The sequence below is a fragment of the Cyprinodon variegatus genome, unplaced genomic scaffold, assembly GCF_000732505.1.
Source record: "Cyprinodon variegatus isolate N-32 unplaced genomic scaffold, C_variegatus-1.0 Scaffold59, whole genome shotgun sequence".
Lineage (NCBI taxonomy): Eukaryota > Metazoa > Chordata > Actinopteri > Cyprinodontiformes > Cyprinodontidae > Cyprinodon > Cyprinodon variegatus.
Genome location: NW_015150512.1, coordinates 973,511 through 994,402, shown reverse-complemented (window position 1 = coordinate 994,402; position 20,892 = coordinate 973,511). Strand labels below are relative to the sequence as shown.

The following is a 20,892-nucleotide window of genomic DNA, read 5'->3' as shown; positions in this document are numbered from 1 at the left end:
TGCTAACCTTGCTGATCCTTGACTGTACTACTTCACAAGAATACAGATTAATATATCTTTAGCATTTAAAAAGTCAATCAGGTAACTTTTTTCATGCAAAAAATAAACAATGCACCAATTACATCTAAGCACATTCACTGTGCAAGACTCCACTGCTAAAAGAGAGAGAAAAAAAGTGACTATAGTGACTATAGTGTGGTCATATTAGGTCAAGGTTGGATGTGATCGCACCCCTTGTTTGAAGGAAGAATGTTGGTAGATCACCCAAAAAACACCATGGCAAAAAAATAACGATTGCAAGTGGGAAAATAATTTCTTACAGAATATAGTACTTATAGGTTCATGCACTGGAAAAAGGAAAACCAGATAAATATGGCCAGACATTTTTTAAAAGTACTAACAATGAAGCAAATGTTTTATTCCGAGCCAGGCAATAATTCCAAAGACCAAACTTTAGTTCGTTTTAGAAAAAATGACATAAAACTGCTTGAGTGGCCCAGATTATCTCGGCCTGTGGATTCACTTGTAAATATATGTAACTAATTAAACGTATGTCTAAAAGAAAAATGAACACCTACTGTAGAGCATTTAAGAGTTGAAAATCATTTCTATAGACCACAGTTAAATGTGCATACAGACTAGATAACCAATATAGAGGATGTCTTAAAACTGCAATTCCTAAAACTGCATGTTCTTGAAACAATTTAATTATTTTAAATTTTAAGAGTTATATATCAAATCCTCATATTTCTCTAAATGTCTACCAGCAGCTTTGTTGATGTAACAATTTAATTTGATTCCTTACTATGTTTGGTTTACTAGGTTTATTGCTGGCGTGACTTAAAGGGATAGTTCGGTATTTTTGACATGAATCTGTATGGCATCCCCATCACCAGTGTCATGCAATCACACTGACTTACCCCTGGCAGCGTCCTGTGAGCAGAGTTATCGTCCAGTTTTGGTCAAGCCAAAAGTAGTCCGGCAGGTTTTTAGGAACAGCGAAATAAAACTTTTCTCTTCCCAAAACATTATGTGTTCAAAAGAGTGATATTTTCGCATCCCAAAAACATTGTAGTGGAAAAAGTCACACGTCGTTATCAATTGGTCCTATTTTCTCTCTGTTCGTATCAGTGCGCGCCGTCATTCAGACAGCGAGCCCAACAACAGCCATGTCTCCCTCCGCCGCGGAAGGATTATCAATACTAATTTTACCCGCTGTATGGTGGTTATACACTGTACACCTATATGAGCTTACCTGTTTTTTTCAGACATGAGATCTCTAAAGCTCTCATAAATGAAGGATTCCCACCAATATTTACATAGTTAAAAAATGAATGCAAAGAAATGCAAACTCAGTTTGCAACTCAGTGTACAAACCAATCTGTATAAATAGTGTAGCACTGCTTCGTGCAGGATGTTAGGAAAAAGATATAATTGATTCCTTGAAAGGACAGTTTTCAAACATGCAAATCCTATGTATTTATGACTACAAATATCTAAGGAAGGAACATTCATAGAGAGATAAACATGTACCCTAAATCATTTTAATTAGCCTCTAATATATCTCTAGTGGCAGCTGTAGTGATACTGGCAGCTGCTGTTTGACCAGAATGCAGGTGTTTTATGAGATACCATGCACCCTGTTTTCAGCAGTTTATAGACACATCAGTTTCCTTTTTATTTATATGTAGAAATAGTAATAGTCTTCAAATTTCTACGGAATTGTTAATAACATTTTAAACATAATCTTTTGCATTAAACACACCGCTTTTAAAATTGTTTTAAAGATATTTCGATATAAAAAATAATTAACCTAAGCAATATTTTAATGTTACATATTGTGATCTATGTTAATGTATATATAATATATAAATATAAGTCAGGATGATAAAAAAAAATAAGAATCTTTTTTAAAAGCATATTACACTGGTAATAGGCCTTTAAATTCCTGCTGTTAAACAAGCAAACCTGTTCAAGGTATAAAAAAAATATAGAAGCATACTTTTATCTCCCTTAAAATACCTTTCCTGTTCCATCTCCACATTTATACCTAAATACTTTTCATGGAATTTTTTCAAAGGTTATAATAGGATTTCACTTTAGTAAGACTGAAATATAAAAACAAAACAGCTTTTTTCTTTAAACCAAGGGGTCAATTTTAAAAATTTTCTTTTTTTTCTCCAGCATATGAGCTGTTAAGCTAACATACTACTGAATATGTTACTCTGTTTAATATCTGCCTGCAATGTTTGGTTTATTGATTAATATCCTCTTATTACATTTTTATATTCATTTTAAAAGGAAAAAAAGATTAAATAGAAAGTTAATTGATTGGAAAACCATACTTTCTGCTAAAGTTTTGGTTCTTTGATGTGATCAGCAACTAAAATTCGAAGGAAATCCTATCCTTGATTCACATTGACAGAGAGAGTTCACTTTATGATGAGAGGGGAAGAAGGCTTTTTAAAGCTTGAAAGCTTTGCTGGATTATGCATGATAATATTTCAAATTATGACAAGGAGCAATTTGTTTTATCCCAATCAAAGCTGAAACAAAACATTTAGAGGCAAGGCTTTGACATCTGCTGATATACAGATGAAACATAGACATGTAAAACATAAAGACATGACAAAATTAGAAAAATAGTAACTTTATGTTTTCTTCGTTTTACTTTTACTGGACAAGCTTTTATATAATTTGAGTCTCTTGCACTTTACCACGGTAAGCCTCTCCCTAATTGTAGATAAACAAAGCTCATCATCTCTGAGTTTGAACAATGCCGACCCAATTGATTGAAGATGGCCTGTTATTGAATTTTAAACTGTTATCTGTTCCCCTGCATCAATCAAATCCATTTGCTGTGTGAAGAGTAATCGTTCTTTTAACGAGATGAGGTAATGCATTTAGCTTTGCTTGTTTCTTTTCAATAAAGATGCTGAAGTGCTTAATTGCTTCAATTTGACAAGGCAATTGGTATTTCATTTAACACAGTTGAGTAGTGGTATACATTTGTCTTTCAGAAAGAAAAATATGATTTTATTATAACTAATCTTGAAATAGGTAAGAAAATTAAATACATTTTGTTCATTTCATTAAAGGCTTAAATGTAATAGATGGGAGCTTGAAAAGGTATTCATCTGGTTCTTCTTATTGACATTCTAAAGGGAAAAAATCTTTATGGATTTATTTTTAATTTTTTTCACCTTTAAAAACCCTATTGTCTATTTAAAAACGGTTACATAGAAGGTATTTCTCAACTTGTGTAATACCTAAACTGTTAATTTTGGTATCAACTAACAGGATGGTCCTGTGCTAAGTTGGATGTGAAAAATTAAGAATAAAATACTCTGGGCAATGAAAGTGAGGTTTAAATGTCCGCAGAATAAAAATCAATAATCTTGAAACTACATTTGAGTGACATCTGTAGCCTGGCGTCCACACATAAAACAAATGAAAAGTTGCATGTGTTTTCAATGAAAAACATCCAAGCAGAATTGCTGGATTCACCAAGTTGTGTTTTCTCAGCTATGCATTGTTCTCTGTGTTTTGTGTAAACCAGGTCAATGGAAACAGAAACTTGGTCATAAGTTGCATTTTGTCTATATGCATCATTTTTATCGTCCTTTTTTTTTTTTTTTTGACAAATGGCAGCACACTGCTCCCCAAGGGGATGGGTTAAAAACAGAGAGTGAATTTTGTTGTACTTGTGACAGTGTAATGACAATAAAATGCTGGGGAAAAAAAACAAAGATCTGGACATACTGTAAGAGAAATGTGTGTTACTCTCAGAGCTGGTTGCTAAGGAGAGCATGTCCCCTTTTAAGAGGTGGCTCACCTGCTTAAGAGGTGAAGAAATACTTTCTGTCATTCACTGAAAAAGCTCAAATACGTCATATGTGTCAAACGGAAGGCACACAGGCTGCGTTCAACTCGCCAAGGCAATTTTGTCAAACATTTCAAAAAAGGTACATCATGTCATTAATAAAGTGGTACATATTCTTTTAAATTGTACAAAGTGAATAAAACAAATGTGAGAATAAAAATAAATATGTGAATAAAAAGAAATATGAGTAAACACTTGTGCAGTGGACTCTTTGTAAATGGAAGAATTCATCCAAACATTTCCTATTAAACAGCTGCAACCAGCCTTGTAAAAGCTTGAAAATTATGAGCTGGCAAAATATAAAAATAGTTTCATCTTTGCATTAGAAGAAACTACCTCCAAAGGAAGAAGTGGACAGGTACCACATGGCAAAAAGCCTTGGCTACTGTGGTTGCAAAAGCAAATCTCAGACATGAGAGAGATCCAGAAAGGCTACAGAGGAAGACTTTTTTTGGCCTCAAGAAAGTTCTGGTAAACAACGGACAACTAAGGAAAAGAAAGGCTGTTCCCAGGCTGTGTTTGGTTTGGATGTGGAATTGCAGATTCGGACAGTGATAAATTGGGTGCTACAAGGTGCACTTTGAGAGCAGGGCATGAGGTGTTTCATGGGGGAGGCAGAATCAACACTTAGGAAGGGTGACTATTACTCTGGCAGTGGATATCAAATATATTCCAAAGGGATTTAAAACCTCATCTGTGGTGCTGAGGTTTCTGTGGCTGCTGTGGTTCACATACTGTCCATGTCAAATGAAAGATAGGGACAGCACTCCTGGATTGAAAGATTGAGGGATATAACTTAATCTTAAGAAAGGAGACTAGCTGTAGTACAAATGTTACAGCAGTCTTAATTTTAACAAAGAAGGACCATTAACAAATCTAACAAAACATTAACAATGATTTGCAGATGGAGGGGGTGGATATGCATGTGCTTCACATGATCTCAAGGCATGGCCACTGAATGCAACAATGAATTGGTAAATGGAGGTATGTGTCGGCCAAAAAAAAAATGCTAATATCGGCCAAAAACAACATTATTGGTCTATCTGTAGTAGGATGAACTTGGGAGGGTAAAAATAACAACAGAACAACAGAAAGGCTCTTAATACCAAGTTCAGAGATTTCACTGATTCATTGCTATTGTGGTTAGTTAGTAGGCTGTTTTAATGCACTTTGTTTTTGTGGTGGCATATTTTACAGGCATGGTTAACGTTACCCTGGCGACCAGAGAATCCGTGAAAATATTATCTGATATTAAACCAGTCGGTGCGCAAAAAAGGTTGGAGCCCACTGGTAGTGATAAAGACCATTGGATGGACAGGATCCTGGTTAGGGAACGATGATGACTAATGTGTTTCTTTTTATTTCTCTGATAAGCAGTGTTGATAAGACTGGAATGACTATTGATGAATATAAAATGAATAAAGGACCAGGGAAAATGAAGAAAGGACCAGGTAAACCTGTGAAATAAATGCCTTTGACAAAACATTTAGTTATCTTAACTGAACTGAACTGCTTTTGTACTGCTAGAATAAGATCTATAAGATTAGACCTCATAACAGTTCACAAAGTTCCCAACACATTTTTTATTCCAAATACCACAATTAATACATACTTTTAGTCTTTCTTTTTACTTTTGAAAAGTTATGAAAAAAAAATTCTTGTGTATTTATAAAATGTTTAGAAATTAATAAAAGCCCTATGTTGAATAAATAAATAGATGAACAAACTTGCTAGATAAAATGGGAACTTATATATCTTATAACTGCCAAATCCTGCAAAGGGAACAACAAAATTATCACTGTTGGATTAATTTAGCTACAAGGGAAAAAATCTATAGGATAGCCATACTTTTATCACTATTTATATGTATGTTTTCTGGACAACTACTAAAAATGACAATGTTACAAATCTAGTCTTTTTAAAATAATTATGGCCCATTTAATAGTGTTCTAGTGTGTTTAGCCACCTCTGAGTTTTACTGCCGAGCAGCCGAAATGAAAACGGCATCAGCGTACCAGCCAGCAAAGTCTGAGTCAAAGGCTTCATCTCCCAGCAGGAGGGAAAGCACACATGCAGTACATTCTGAATGTCACAAATGATGGAAATAGCCTGTTAAGTTTGTGTTTAAAAGGCTGAAACATAAATCCATCCACCTGTTATTATTTAACTAAGATCAGGACAGAATTAATTTGAATTTGAACAGCACATTTAAGACTTTACTTTATTGTTTTTCTCATCTCTGCTATTTATCGTTTTAAAATATTTTTCAATTCTGTTCTCTTCTATCCATTAGCTTAAATCGGCAAGCCAACTCTCTTAAGAAATTGCCCTTTTTTCATGTGCTTACCATTTTCGCACCTTTTGTTTGACCCAATCTCTTCTTTTCTATTCCGAGTACTTCAATTAGTCATCTTACTGTCTTAATGTCCTGTTTTTCTCTTTGATTTAATCTCACCTTCCTTCCATCCTTGTTCTTTTTTCTTGTCTTAATTTCCCTCACCTTCTCTTTTAAAACTTATCTTTCTGTTATTCCTTTTAGTTGTTCGCTGTCTTCCAACAAGTATCTTTTCTATACCACCTTGTCCTTCTCCAAGCCCTCTTCCCTTCAATTCATTCTTTATGCCTTCTCAGTATCTATCAATGCTACCCATTTCATTATCCTTTTCTATTCCTTCAGTTACACTTGATGGTGAATAAATGCTTTTTAATTTACTCTGTTTTCTAGGGACTCTAACTAAATGATTCCACTGATAGAATAAATACTCAGGGGGGATAGTGTTACTGTCTGTCAAAAAATGTATAATGAACAGGCTAAAGATTCAATAGAGAATGGATTTAGTATATGTCATTCCTTTACTTTGCAAGTATAAGTGGCTAATTCATCATAATCAACATGTATTTAACTCTTGTGTTTTGAATACTACAGGATTACTTAATTAAAGATTAGCAACTGCTGTAGTGGACTGGTTAACATTGTAGCTACAGCTACCTCATGCTGAACACGGTATAGATGCTACATCGTGAGCTAACCCTTTCTTTGATTCAGTTGGACCTGACCAGACCTGAAACAGAACCCCGGAGGCCAGCTAAGGTAATGGGTCTTTTAGCCTCATAGCTGTTTAAAGCATTCCTGAGTCATTATTCATTCTTCCCCATAAACTGAATGAAACTTCACTATTTTGACTGCAGTTGACATCTCTGCATCAGGGTTTATACACATTTATCTGCTGCTATTTTTTAAGGACACTTGGGAATGCATTAAGCCTTAAGTTTTGAACATCCCTCAGACTTTGATCCCCTGTCCCTCGTTTATTTCTTAATTTTTGCTTATTTTCAGTAGTGTTTAGTGTTAGCTTAGTTATTAGTTATAATACTATGTGATTGTAGCTAATAGGGCTGGATTCACTCTTCTTTCAGTAGCATCAGAATGAACAGAGACACATTTATTTGGTTGGTGATTAATAAAGTTGCTAAGAGCCATAGCCTAAATTACTAAATTGGTGAAAGACAACAGAATTTTTAATGGTTGGATTCAGGAGTCCAACCTTTTAAGTAAGAGGCTAAAAACCCTGGTCAGTAAACAAATTAGAGTCAGAATCATTCAACTGATAATAATTAATTAGTTTTACCCTTGAATTGAATGGCCTTTTAATTAACTATAACTTCAAGTGCTAGTTATTTAATATATTTATTATCTTCTGTTAAACTCTCACAACACCACAAAACTTTCAAACCAAAAATATCATTCTCTTGAAATCTGGCCAATTTCTACATTTGTACCATACCAGGCAGATGTACTATAAGCGGAAAAGGCTTCACAGTGCCAATCTTGATTTAACAGGTGAGTCATAATGGATTTGTACAGGCCTGATATTCCCTCACCTTAAAATTTCCTCTGAACAAACAGAAAAATCGAAGAAGAAACTAAAATTAGCTTTGACTGACTATTGATTTGTTAGCACCACTTGGGAGGAAAATTGTCTCCATGTATTCATAATATCTCCTATCAACACTTCGATCATCTCCTTCATGTGTCTGTAGGAGCAAAAAAAATTTTTTTTTTTTTTCTGCATTGCATTATCTGACTAAAATCAGAGCCCATCAGGGATATGACTTTAACTGTATGAATGTGACCCGGAATAACTCCACCCTTGGTTTCACTTGAGAGAAGCCTAAAACTAATTCTGGGCCACCATGACATACCTTTGGCATTTTAAAAGCCCTGACTCTCACATGCTCAGTGGCTTTGTTGTAATGGACCGCGGGGAAAAGGCTTACATAAAAAAAGAATCTGACCAATAAAACTATTCAGTGGCATTGCCGTCTGACTGAGCCTTTAGACAAAAAGTTCTTTTTTTTCCTGTTTTTTTAAAGCTGCCCCAGGCAATCCCCCCTTTCTGAGATTCCACATTTCAAAGCACAGGAAATAGTATAATCATTTTCTTTCACTTTAATGGGTTTTCATTTGATGAGTCGTGATGTTCGTGTGGGACAAAAGAGAGGATGGTGTAATGGTCTATGGAATTGTATAGTGCTGAAAGCTTCAACTTAGTTTCATTGGCTATGCCTTTGTATTATTATTTATTTCATGTTTTTATATTGAGGTAACTTGTCTGTCAGTCTCTTCAGTTTGTCTTTTTGCTTATTCCCTTCAGATTTTTCAAGTTCTGCTACTGATTGACAATGAACCTGTTCCTTTTATCAACAGAGTCTGATAATATGAAGCAATGCTTGATGTTCCTTGCTGACCCTTACAATTGTTTCATCATCTGTTTTGCTTCTCATTCTTCCCATATAAACTTTCCTTTAGCGTCAGAAATTCTACTTAAATATTCTAGTTTTTATTAAATGCCTGCTGCTTTTCACTCAGTGTTTTTTGGGTGCCTAGAATTATCTGAATACAGAAAAGGAAACAGACAGCTACAACTTAGGATGATAAGTAAACGATGTGTTTTACATTTTAATCTACTTGTTTAACATTAATCTGACATCAACTGTTAAAATAAAAATTTCAAAACCTGATTTTTGTTTCTTGCCATCCCAAGCAGGATCCATTCTATTTTATTTTTAATAAAGACCAGCCAGAAACCATTAGGTCAATGACAAGTTTCAAATGAAAATGCAATTAAAATTGTTAGAACTGTAAATTTACTGTCATTTTTACTATTTTTCAAGGCTGCACTTTTAAAAGATGAAATTGTCCAGTGAGCTGTTTCCAAACTAAATTTATTTTTGTTTTTACACTTGTGAAAACAAAATGACAAATAAAATCTGTCTATATTTACTTTATTGTCCCACAATGAGGAAATTCCCTCTCTGCATTTAACCCATCCCATTGGGGAGCAGTAGGGTGCCACTGTGTGACGCCCATGTAGCAGTGTGGGGTTAAGGGTCTTGCTCAGGAACCCAGAGTGGCAGACTTCGGGAGTGAGAGGGACTTGAACCCGGGACCCTCCAGGACTGAAGCTCAATGCTCTAACCCCTAGGCGACCGTTCTCCCAAGTTATAGAAAATAGATAAACTTAGAAATACAAGCTTGTCTAACTTGGCAAACCAGACTAATAATGTGTACCAGGTTTAGTTCTACATAATATTTATCTGGGACTGCTCCAATCTAATGCATTTGGAGGAAGCTGAGACATTCAGCAGAACTATCCCAGTGAAATGACACCTATTGGCCTCACTAATTTGGTTTAAGCCAAACAGGTACAAACTAAATATCAGCAGAAGCCTTGAGAAGTATGGCAATTAAAGCTTTTACACTCTTGTCGATGTAGTTTTGCTTGAACATTTACATGCCTCGTTTTAAACAAAAAAATCTAAATCAAATCAATTATCAAATAAAAATTAAATAAAACATATTTTTATTTATTATTTTATTTATTATTACTTTTTTAGGCTTTGTGTCATTTGAATTACTAGAGTGAATTTATCATTTTCTCTAATGGGAGGGTGTGTGAACTTTCAAGCACAACTATAGCCACCCTTATTAATCTGCCTAAGAATATCTTCTTTAATTCTAAATGTCTGCGTCTTCCACCAGATCCTGAGGACCAAAGACTGTTTCTCATGTTAATAAAACTTCCAAACTGCTCGTCATCTTGTGTATGATTTCTTTCAGGTTGAAATTAATTTAATAAAGATCTAGTCCACTGTTCCAAAGCTGAACAAAAGCAATGCTGCTCTTTCTAAATATGAGACTTGATAGTCAGTTGGGCTTGCCTTTCCAACAGAAAGTTTTCCTTTGGATCCAATATATCCCACTCTAAGCTCTCCCACACTAAAACCGGGACTACCCCATTGTGGCACAATCAACCAGAAACCATTGACCTAATCTGGCTGATTTCTTTTCGTCCTTGTGTCATTGAAGGGGTGTGACATTATTAAACCATAATTATATGAGGCAAAGTAAACTTTCTGCAATTTTGATTATGTAACCAGTCACTTAAAAATGACAACCAGTTAGGTACGTTTTGGTATTTTATTAGTGAATCTTTATTTGAAATTAGTTCTGATAATGAACTAGTAGCTTGCATATTCCTTATACAAGCTGCTACAGCTTAAAGGTAAACACAGTTTTAAACTGGAAGAGTTTGTCTATACTGAACACATTCGCTGTGCTTGTTGCTTTGGGTGCTTCATGTAGCTCACATCTGAAATCCAAAGACTCTTTCTAAAGCTTTTTAATTATTACTATAGGTTTGTCCAAACACTGTATCTGAAACATATTTTAGAAAATAACAGGGTCAGATAATATTACTCCTATTTTTTTCATCTTGTTTGGGTATATAAACTGGGTTAAACATATTTTTATATTCTTTGATAAAACCCTTGCCCTGCGATGGACTGGCGACCTGTCCAGGGTGTACCCCGCCTCTCGTCCGTAGACAGATGGAGATAGGCGCCAGCACCCCTCGTGACCCCGCTTAGGATAAGCATGACAGAAAATGAATAGATGGATGGATAAAACCCTTGATAGATGGTTTCCAGAACAGAGCTACCTCCCTATAGGGTTGTCATAGGACTTTTGAATTTCCAACAAAAGGACAGGACAGGATAAAAAGAGAGATAAATTAGTGAAAGTTATACCACATGTCATAGACAAAACATTTCTTTAGTTTTGAATATCTTCTCTGATCTCTGACCAGTGTGACAAATTTAAAGTCTCAAACAGCTTAAACACGCAACTGTTTTTCCTTCTTTGTTGGAGAACAATGAGCACTGTCAAATATTTTCTCAGTGGTGGAGCTCTGATAAATATTATGCTGCAAGGGGCTCTTCAGTGATGAAGGCTCAACAATGAAATTATGTTTTCCATTAATGGTAGTAAATGAAAGCACCTTTCTAAACAAGAAGTCAGATTTCCCATAACTGGGCTGCACATTATTATACAGAAATTTGACATTTTGGCCTTGCTTATTTATCAGTGTAAAGGAGAGAGATGCTGTCTGAAATATAGAAAGTCCTTATGCGTATAATTAGTAGCCAACTATTATATATGTAAAAAAAAAAAATCTACCCTTAAATAAGCAAATGCTAACTGGACATAAACAGTTACAACTATGTTTTTTTTTGTTATAAATGTTTCTTTAATTAAAAAGTTTATCATTTCAACAGTTACAATTTAATCTATGATGCATTTATCCATCAATGAACAATAAAAATGTTTACATTTTCTAAAACATTCAGACCATATATTCTTTTTTATGTCTGGAGGAAAAACTCCAACTTGAAAGGTGAAATTAAAGTTATCAGAACTTTTATAACTATGGGAAGATAATAATCAATAGCAACTTCATGACACTAAAACCATTAAAACTGCAGCAGAACGTGAGATATTCCCCTGAACATATAAGTGAAGCATGACCATGGTATTCTGGCAGCTGGGATTGCCACAAATGCACTGGGGTGTAATGTTTGCAGCTTGGCGACAACTGAATAGATGATATCACATTCAGTGTTGCCAGGTAACACAGGTAATCCCACTTGGTAGAGAGCATGGATGGAAATCAACAGCCACTGTCTGGAGTGTACAGATATGTCCTTAATATATAGATGCAACAAACAACCTACACATTTCTCCTCTTCTGTGATATTTTCCTATATGAAAATGATCAAATCAGCAGATCAGGCAACATAAATATAGTTAATACAAGGATTATGCCCTATATAAGTGATGAGTGTTGGAATACTGGTCAATGATATTTGATTGTTTTGAACCAGTTGACATGACGACATGCACTGGCTGCTAGCACTAGATACAATTCAACCAAATGGAGCTTATACATGACGTATCTTACCCTGTCAGGGAATTATGCAGTATGTTAATATGACATTCACCAAGACACAAATAATTTATTTTATTTACCACACAGCTCCTAAAAGTGCATAATGGGAGAAAGAAAAAGTAAATAAATAAATGAAGGGCTATAGAAATGGTGTAATGTGGATAAAGTAGATTGCTGAGAACCTTGATGGGATCAAATGTTACAAAGTGCCTTTTTGTGACTGTTGTTTCACATCTACACATCACATGTGCCATTAATCTCTGTCAGCATAAAGAGGATGAGGATGCCATGAAAAAAAGGCTAAAGTGACACACTGCCTTCCATGAACAAAGATATGATTGTTATTGAGACATAAAGACAGGAAAAAACCACTTAACTGGCAACAGCAGAGTATGTGTAACATAATGTCCTTATCACTGTGAAACATGAGCACACAGTAATAGAAACATAGACTAATGATACGGGGATAATTTAAACCCATAGGGCCTAGGAGGGGTGTTTATGGAAATAAGGGCATCTACATAACACCTGAGAGAAATCATTATCTTCTCATAGAGGACAGCTCCTACTTGCCATTTGAAAACCAAGTCAACCATAACAACCATTTTAAGATCAGAAGAAATAACTTATTTTTACTTTTTGCATAACAACATGATGTATGGTAAGTGAAACATTATATTTTTGTTCAAGTTCTATCCCATCAATTAAATACTACCACAAAAACATGAAAACAATTCATATTTAGGCTTTCTATTATAGTATTTTCTATAATCGAAACAACCCTTGAGTCAATATTTAATTCAATCTTTAAAAACTTGAGTTTTAGAGAATCTACAATGTTTTGACATTCCAAGTATGACCGTTTCACTATTTTGAAATGGATTCCAGCAATACTTTTTTTAATGTTTGGAAGCGATAAAAACCCTTGTTATAATGGAGCTCTATAATAACTAGATCCCTTAATGTAACTCTATAAATTAATCCCTGCCACAGCACTCAAATCGCACAATAAAATGATTTAGAGAACTTACTTGAGTACATGTGTTGAACCGTTGATCTGTGTGGCTGTGCAAGTAGTGGCAGATGTCATAATGGACGGCCTGCGATACCTCTTCCTCCCACAACATAAGATGATGAGGAAGGCACGGCGGAAGGATTTGTTGAGGAAGGCGTAGAGAATGGGGTTCAGCATGGAGTTTATGTAACCCAGCCACAGGCAGGCGGTCCACAGCTGTTCAGGAACTGTATAGCCTATAAATGGATCCACCACATTGGTGACAAAAAACGGAGCCCAACAGAGGCAAAAACATCCCATAATGATGCATAGAGTCTTTGCTGCTTTTGTTTCTGTCCGCATACGGTGGTTGCGTTGATGGTCAGCAGACTCTGACGACGCACCCACTCCTGGGCTGGAACCTGAGGTACCAGGAGTGCAAGCGCCAGCCCCACCTGCTCTCTGTAGCATGCTGATCTGCAGGGCGTGGGCTCGAGCTGTGATGTAGATCCTCTGGTAAGCCAGCACCATGAGGACCAGAGGGATGTAGAAGGCCACCGAAGAGCAGGTGAGGGCGTATGGTTTGTTAACCATGAAAACACAAGATGTGGAGTTGCTGCTTTCGTTGTGGCGCCTCTCCTTAATCTGTCAAGTGAATAAATGATATGTTAAAGATCACATAACACAAACAACTGTGAATTAGATACTGTTTTCTATTGAAAGAAACAAGGAAAAACATTGTGCGACTTAAAAAATGCTATAAAGCTCTTCCTAAAATGAGGAACATTATGAACTAGAGCTGTGTTGAAGAAAATATATTTATACTAAATTGGTTCTCATGATTATTCCTAAAAGATTCCTAAAGATCTTGGTATGATCAAGATTAATTTATCAAAAATGTATTTTCCACTATACTTACAGCCGCCATTAACTACCATTGCTTTATTAATCGGCTATTTAATGTTGATATAATACTAGCATGAATATGTTGCATAACTACACAGTCATGTCATCTAGTTAATAACTAAAAAGTGTTTTTAATACCAGTAATCCAATTTCAGATTGGAATAGATCAAATTGTTATTTTAGTTATTTTATCTTTTTGTGCAGCACTTTGGAAACCTTGTGTTTATTTAAACCGTGCTATATAAATAAAGTGGATTGGATTGGATTGGATTGGATACTGAAAATAATCGATTCTACATCTTGAGAAATAAAATCAAAACTTCTTGTAATTAAAATAACACCCCGCCTTATTATAGAAAACCAACAGCTTTCTTTTTTTTGAGTTTTAATGGCACTAATGGCTCGTTTTTCTGACAGTAGGCTGAGAGAAAAGGGGGTATGAGAGAGCCATGCGGAAATGGACCGGCCAGATTCGAACCCGGGTCAGCCGTGTAAAGGACTAAAGCCTGCATAAGTGGGTCGCACACACTAACCACTGCCCCACCTGCATCAACAAGAGAGTGTCTTCTGTCAGAGGCTTTCCCAGACCAGCTGCAAAAGATAAGGTACACCACTACAGTAGATCCTTCCTGCCTATAGCTATTGAACTAATTGAATCCCTTTAATATTAGTTATTCATATTTCATTTTCTATTGGAATTAATAAATTATTTTTGAACTGAACCAAATCTAAAATATTTTCTCCAAAAAGAATAATGCCCTCACAAATGGTTGAATTTTAAGAAAATAATTCAGTGTAAGATCATCAAAGTCTAGAATTTGAAGCTGCCTCTTGGCCAGGACTCCCTTGAAAAAGAGGTTTTTAATCTCAATAGGATTTTTTCCTGGTTAAATAAAGGTTAAATAAATAAAGTACAATGAAATATTACTTAAAAGTTCAAAATATAGCTTAGAATTTAGAAATACTTTCAAAGCCATAGCCTGGATTGGCTGGGGAGGATTTACGACTGAACAACCTGCACTGATGGGGGGGAACAGCCCACTGGCCAGGATGTTAGGTGATCTTTAACACACATTTTAGGAAACACAGATGGAACAGAAAACATAGTCTTAACTGGTACTTTGGGAGGTAAGTGTTCTCTTGTAATATGACCCAGGAGCCAAGCTTATACAAGGTCTGAATCCTAGTTCACATAGATTCCATCATCCAAAAAACCTCTCTTCCTTCCCAAATAGAACCTTTTCTCCTTAGCGTGATAATTCCTACCCAATATGCTGTATAACAGCATGACACTCAGCTCACTTCAATCGTCCAGGACGGAGCAAAATACATCAGTATCTTAAAACCAGATGACCCACATAGGGAGACAGACAGGGAGAGTAAAGCGCATGTGTTAATTTTCAAAATAAAAGGCGGTGCACAGACGGGTTCTGCAGGCATCAAGTGAAGACTGTTGCATCACAAGCTTTTGAACTGGATGTCACATTCGACACAAAGAAGTATGAGTAAAGAATCAGTCTCTTTCTTCTGCCTGTGATGCTATCATAGGATAGTAGAGGCCTGTCCAGGTAATTGTAATTAATCTCCTGCCCTTACTGGATTAAAATAGCAAAAATACTACTGATCTTGAATCATTCATGGAACTGAAAATAAGAGAATCTAAACAATCTGAATTTGGGCACCATGCATGTTTTAAATGTTTTCCTGCAATTCCTCTTCAAGGACTTGTATACCTAAACTTGTAATCATTTTATATCAAGTCATTTTAAAAACAAAATGATGTAACTAGGTCTGGAAGTAGAACATTTTCTAAAATATTTAGGGAAATATGGGATACTTTGATAGAAAAAGCCCTGCTTTGCAGTCGGCTTTGATGAAAGGTAAATCACACCAGACATGACACAACAAATCAACCAGTTTTCAACTTTTTCTGTATTTGTCCCCTTCATTTGATAGCATATTCTCTGCAATGATTAAATACAACATAACAAGGTCAATAAAATCTCTGACAGGTGCTGAATTACTGTTGTCTCATGGTGCATCATTACAGAACCCAAAACCAGACTCAAAGCTGTTGACTTGTGTGTGAGGAAGGGATTCCTGAACGCCACAACAGTAACAGAGAACAGCACAAACAACCACTGGTGTTACAGAGCCTGTCTCTTGTCCCCTTAGTTCTAGCTTGTTTTGCTGAGTTTCAGAGCTTTAGTTTGTGCCAAAAGTGACTGGCTTCACAGAATATTCAAACAGCTCTAATTAGACCCTCAGAGATCCCCTGCCACTGTATGGGGCAAACTTGGAATTGCAGCTGCACTAAACTTATATTTGTGTGTATTAGAAAAAAATAAGTATGTGAGTATGTGTTATTTCGCTAGAATTTGGTCAAATCTAGCTGGCTGCTTACAGAAGGCTCAGACATTAAATCTGCTAAATAATACACAAGAGGCAGAGGGATTTGACTTTTGTCTGGGAACTAGTTTCCAGTTTGTTTGTTTTTTTTTTTAACAGAAAATTAATTTTGAGTAAAATGTCCACTTTTACTGATGATCAAATAAAGCATATTAGGACCATTTTATTGTACAACCAGTTTTATCTGATATTGATGAAATGTCTTCTTTCCCATAAATCCAAAGAAGAATAGAGCTGAAGTCTCTGATATTTTTGCTCACGAAAAACATGATTATCCATTTTGGCCTGCTCTTGCCACGACTATTAATACTGACAGAAAACAACCAATTACATTGCAACAGCATGGTTTAAGCCAGAAGATGTAGAGAGAGCACAAAGTTCAGACCCCACAGCCCAACCAAAATAAACATAGCAGTGCAGAAGGAAAACACTTGTCAGAACGAAGGATTTCATAGGAACAGCAAGAAGGTCTTTGTGCATTTTTGGATAGCAAAGATGTTTGTTCCTTTTTACACCATGTAGTGGCGGCTTTAGGTTAAATTTACCAGGGGATGGTGGGGGGCTGTGTTATTTTATTGAGGTACAAGGCAAAAGAATGAACTTAAAGAAACAGGGCAATATTGAATCATTAATCAAATGATAACACTATGTAAGCCATGCAGATAAAGAGCCACTTCAGCCTCAAGGTGCAAATTGCAGGCCCCTGATTTAGCTGAGGAAAGCTGTGATTCTATCTTGATTTAACTTAAGCCAAAAGTTCAATACCCCCATTTATAAATTAAATAAAGTAAAGCTACAAACATTAAAATGGTGTAAAGGACCAATCAACTACAACATATGTCATAATTAGTTGGTCCATATATAGATTTAATATTTTTCCTTCAGTACATGGGCCATAAAAGTGGCAAGGACAAGTTCTAGAGGAGCACTGGCCCCTTTTGGCCTTCAACTAGAACTGCCCATGACATCCTGATTAGCTAAAACCGAACGTTTGTTGTTGGGAACTTGCTGTTGTTTGCCCAGTTTGCTGGACAGTTCTGCTGATTGTCTCTTAGTTGACCTGGTGGATTCTGTAGGAGCAGGTTCAGAGTGATAATGTGGAAAATTAAACCAAGAGTGCTATAAAGGATTAATCTGATTTGCAGGTTAAAGTGACATTAAAGTTGCAGTTTTACTAAAGGAGAGTTTCATACATGACCAAAACTGACAGAATTAAAAATTAAAAACAGAAATATACAGATGCTCAGTAAAAATTTACCACTGAAATAAAAAACAAGAAATAACTTTATGTAACTTTAGGTCTCAGTTAACATTCCATGTGTTTACTTTACTATGTTTTTTTTTTTTTTTTTCAAATGAAATGACCTCCATATATTTTTCTCCTTTTTACTTAAAAGACACTGTCTCTACTTAATTTGACCCATATTATAAAAACTAAAGTTGAACGTGTGATATGGTAAGGTTTTCCTATTATTGTTATTATGTTCAAGAAATAATACATTGAAAAAAATCTAGTTTTTTACAGTGACAGTATTGAGTTTGAAATTTTAGTATTTTGTTAACCCTACTGTTATGTGATGAAGTTTGAAGTGTGAACATAAATCCTAAAGTTCAACGCTCTGTGATTTGCAATTGATTTCCAATGATCTTAATATTAAAAAGAATCAGCACAGTCAGTACTCTGCAATCCACTGTTTTATTGCTTATATGTTCCTTTTCTGTATTTTTTTTATGTGACCACTCTAGCTATGTATGTGTCAGGACTTCCTCAAAAGAATGATTAATTTTTGACAATGTGGCATTGTAAGCTGATGTTTTCAAAGGATTATGCTTTTGAAAAAGTGCCCACATTGTGCTATTGACAGAGAAAATGGGTCCCCTTGTTGTAAATGAACTGTAGAAAAGCTTTAAAGTTTTTCATTTTCAACTGAAAACATTGTCTGGAAACTGGAAAAAAAAAAACTAGGTACAGCATACAGTAGATTCTGCATATTATTTTAAATTGCTCTATCACTTGTGAATGACGGTAACCCCAACAATAGATGTTTTAAAAAAGAACAAACAAACAAAAAAGGGCTACCTTTGGCTTTAAAGACCAATCTATATCTTATATAAAATAGGACTGTTGCCATTGGTTTTAGTCAAGAAACAAAAACAGACAGTATGTTGTCAGTATCTTAGTTGTTGCCATGTTTATAATTTTAATGACAACATGTGAAGCATTTTTTCAATCTTGTAAACAAAGCTCCATGGGACAACAATTTATCTCATAGCTGCATGTGCACACTAGCCGTTTATGCAAATACTGTTTTGAAATACTTCTTGTATGTGTGTGTCTCTTTTTATTGATTTTCTTTCCCCTCGCAATTTCTTTGTCTCCTGTAGTCATTTTCACTAAGCAGTGAAAATCACCCACTGAGATTTTGAACATATTCAACAATATTTCAATGTATAAAGATAACTTTAACTCATAAATGTGTTTTTTTCTAGCTGCATCTGAAACTAATGCAACTCACCAGTTGGTCGATGCCGATGCTGTTCCAGCCCTGCATGATGGGAAGGAAAGAGATGAAAGTGGGGATGACCCAGCAGCCACCAATCATTAAAGCCACTCGCATGGGTGTCATTTTGTTCCGATAGACCAGGGGCTTGCAGCAAATAGCATAGTACCTGCAGAGACAAGATTTTAAGGAAGAAAAATGAAGTTATCAGAAGAAATCAAAAGATTTAGAAGTTGTTTTCAGTTCATCAAAAGCAGAAAGCAAACTAACAGGTGCAAACAGGTTTTTATCCCAGTTATAGGGGCACAACATTTCAATCAAAGGAATGTTGGTAATAAGAAACACCATAAGATTATGTTGTCTGATCTGCTGATTTTGATAAATTCCCCATTTTAATACACTCCATTCTCGGAAAATTTAGATTTCTCTTATTTCATGTATTAATTTATCCTTTTTACACACTATAAAATTTTTCAGTCAGTCTGTTTCACCTGCAAGGCCACACAATTCTCTGCATGAGTGTGTTTGTACGTAGACCAGACATAGCTTCTTCCCAAAACAAGCTAGATTCTTTCTCAAGGTTTATTCATAACATGTTACTGTTTAACCAAAGTGTCTGAAATTTGTTTTGACTCTGACTACTTTCCATTGTTGTAAGTAAGGGGGAATGAACGCTGCTCAGGCAGAACAGGGCAGAATGCTGTGCCATAAGGGCAGCATGATGAACTGTTCTCTCTTTGCAGAGATATTAATAAAGTGCCGACTGAGTGAAATCCATCGATCTCCGTTTATTTAACTAGGGTGAATACTTTTTTCCCACTACAGCTTTCTTGGCAAAATAAAGCAATATGCAGCTTGATGTATTTGTATTACTACAGTGCATTTATCATTTACATGTTTGATCGATTTTGTCTGTAAACTATTTCATTCACTCAGTGGTCTTCACTGATGGATCCCAGCAAGATCAGACTATCAATAAGTAGAAATAAACAAAAAAAATTGAGAATTAAACAAAAGGAGAAATTTCATAGTGGGAGGATTCAGAATTTTTCTTACATGTTTGAATCTTTTTTTCTGTGAGCTTTCTGTGAGCTTTCAGTTTGACGTTGATCCATTTTTTTCTTTGTTTTCTAGCTATATTGGTGTTTTCGGGATATATTTGAGTTCTTAGGTTTTTCTTTGCTTGCCCTCTGGTGTTGGTCTCCTTTTCCCTAGCTCCTTCTAGAAGCCTCTGTTCACACCTGCTCCCAATCAGCTCATTAGTCCTGTCTTTGTTCAGTCTCCCATAAATACTGTCATTGCGCAGTTCCTCAGTGCTGGTTCCTCATCTTTCCCCGTCTTTCCCTGTCTCCTTGTGCATGTTTTCCCTGACAACTCCATGATTCTAATTTGTTTGCATTTTTGTGTTGGGACTGTGGATTCCTACCTCTGTTACCTGTTGTGAACACTCCATTAAAACTACAAGAACTCACCTCTGCCTCCTTGCCTCTGCATTTGGGTCCTCAAAACCTCAACCAAACCTTGACAACAGTTATCTCCTGCTGTATTCTTGGCATACATGTTGTTGGAAAACATAAAGCTTTTTATTTTTTATGCCCTAACAAAACAGTCAAACTAATTTATTGAAATTGAATCTCTGTCTTATACAGCACTTTTATTTAAATACATTAATGAAATTAGCTCAACATAATGATAATAATTTTTAGCAGGCAGAGACATTAAAGGAATAGTACACCCAAAACACGATTAGCCTTCATTTTCTACTCACCCCCATGCTGAACAAAACTCTGGAGTACTTTTTTGATATCTCAAATGCATCTGGAGATCTGGGAGGCTTCTTGCTGTCTGCTGACATTCAAATAATGGAGGTCTATGGTGCCCGAGCCAGAAAGTTCCACAAAAGTCCACAAA

General features: G+C 35.6%; 1 protein-coding gene across 1 annotated transcript in view; it reads right to left on the bottom strand.

Moving 5' to 3' along the window:
* LOC107082695 (5-hydroxytryptamine receptor 4-like) overlaps positions 1-20,892 on the bottom strand; it is an 87,043-nt gene that overhangs the window by 47,285 nt on the left and 18,866 nt on the right. Inside the window, exons 2-3 of the mRNA XM_015371484.1 lie at positions 18,997-19,150; positions 13,203-13,810 (exon numbers count right to left, since the gene is read on the bottom strand). Coding sequence (XP_015226970.1) covers positions 13,203-13,810; positions 18,997-19,150 — 762 coding nt within the window. The remainder of the gene's footprint in view (positions 1-13,202; positions 13,811-18,996; positions 19,151-20,892) is intronic.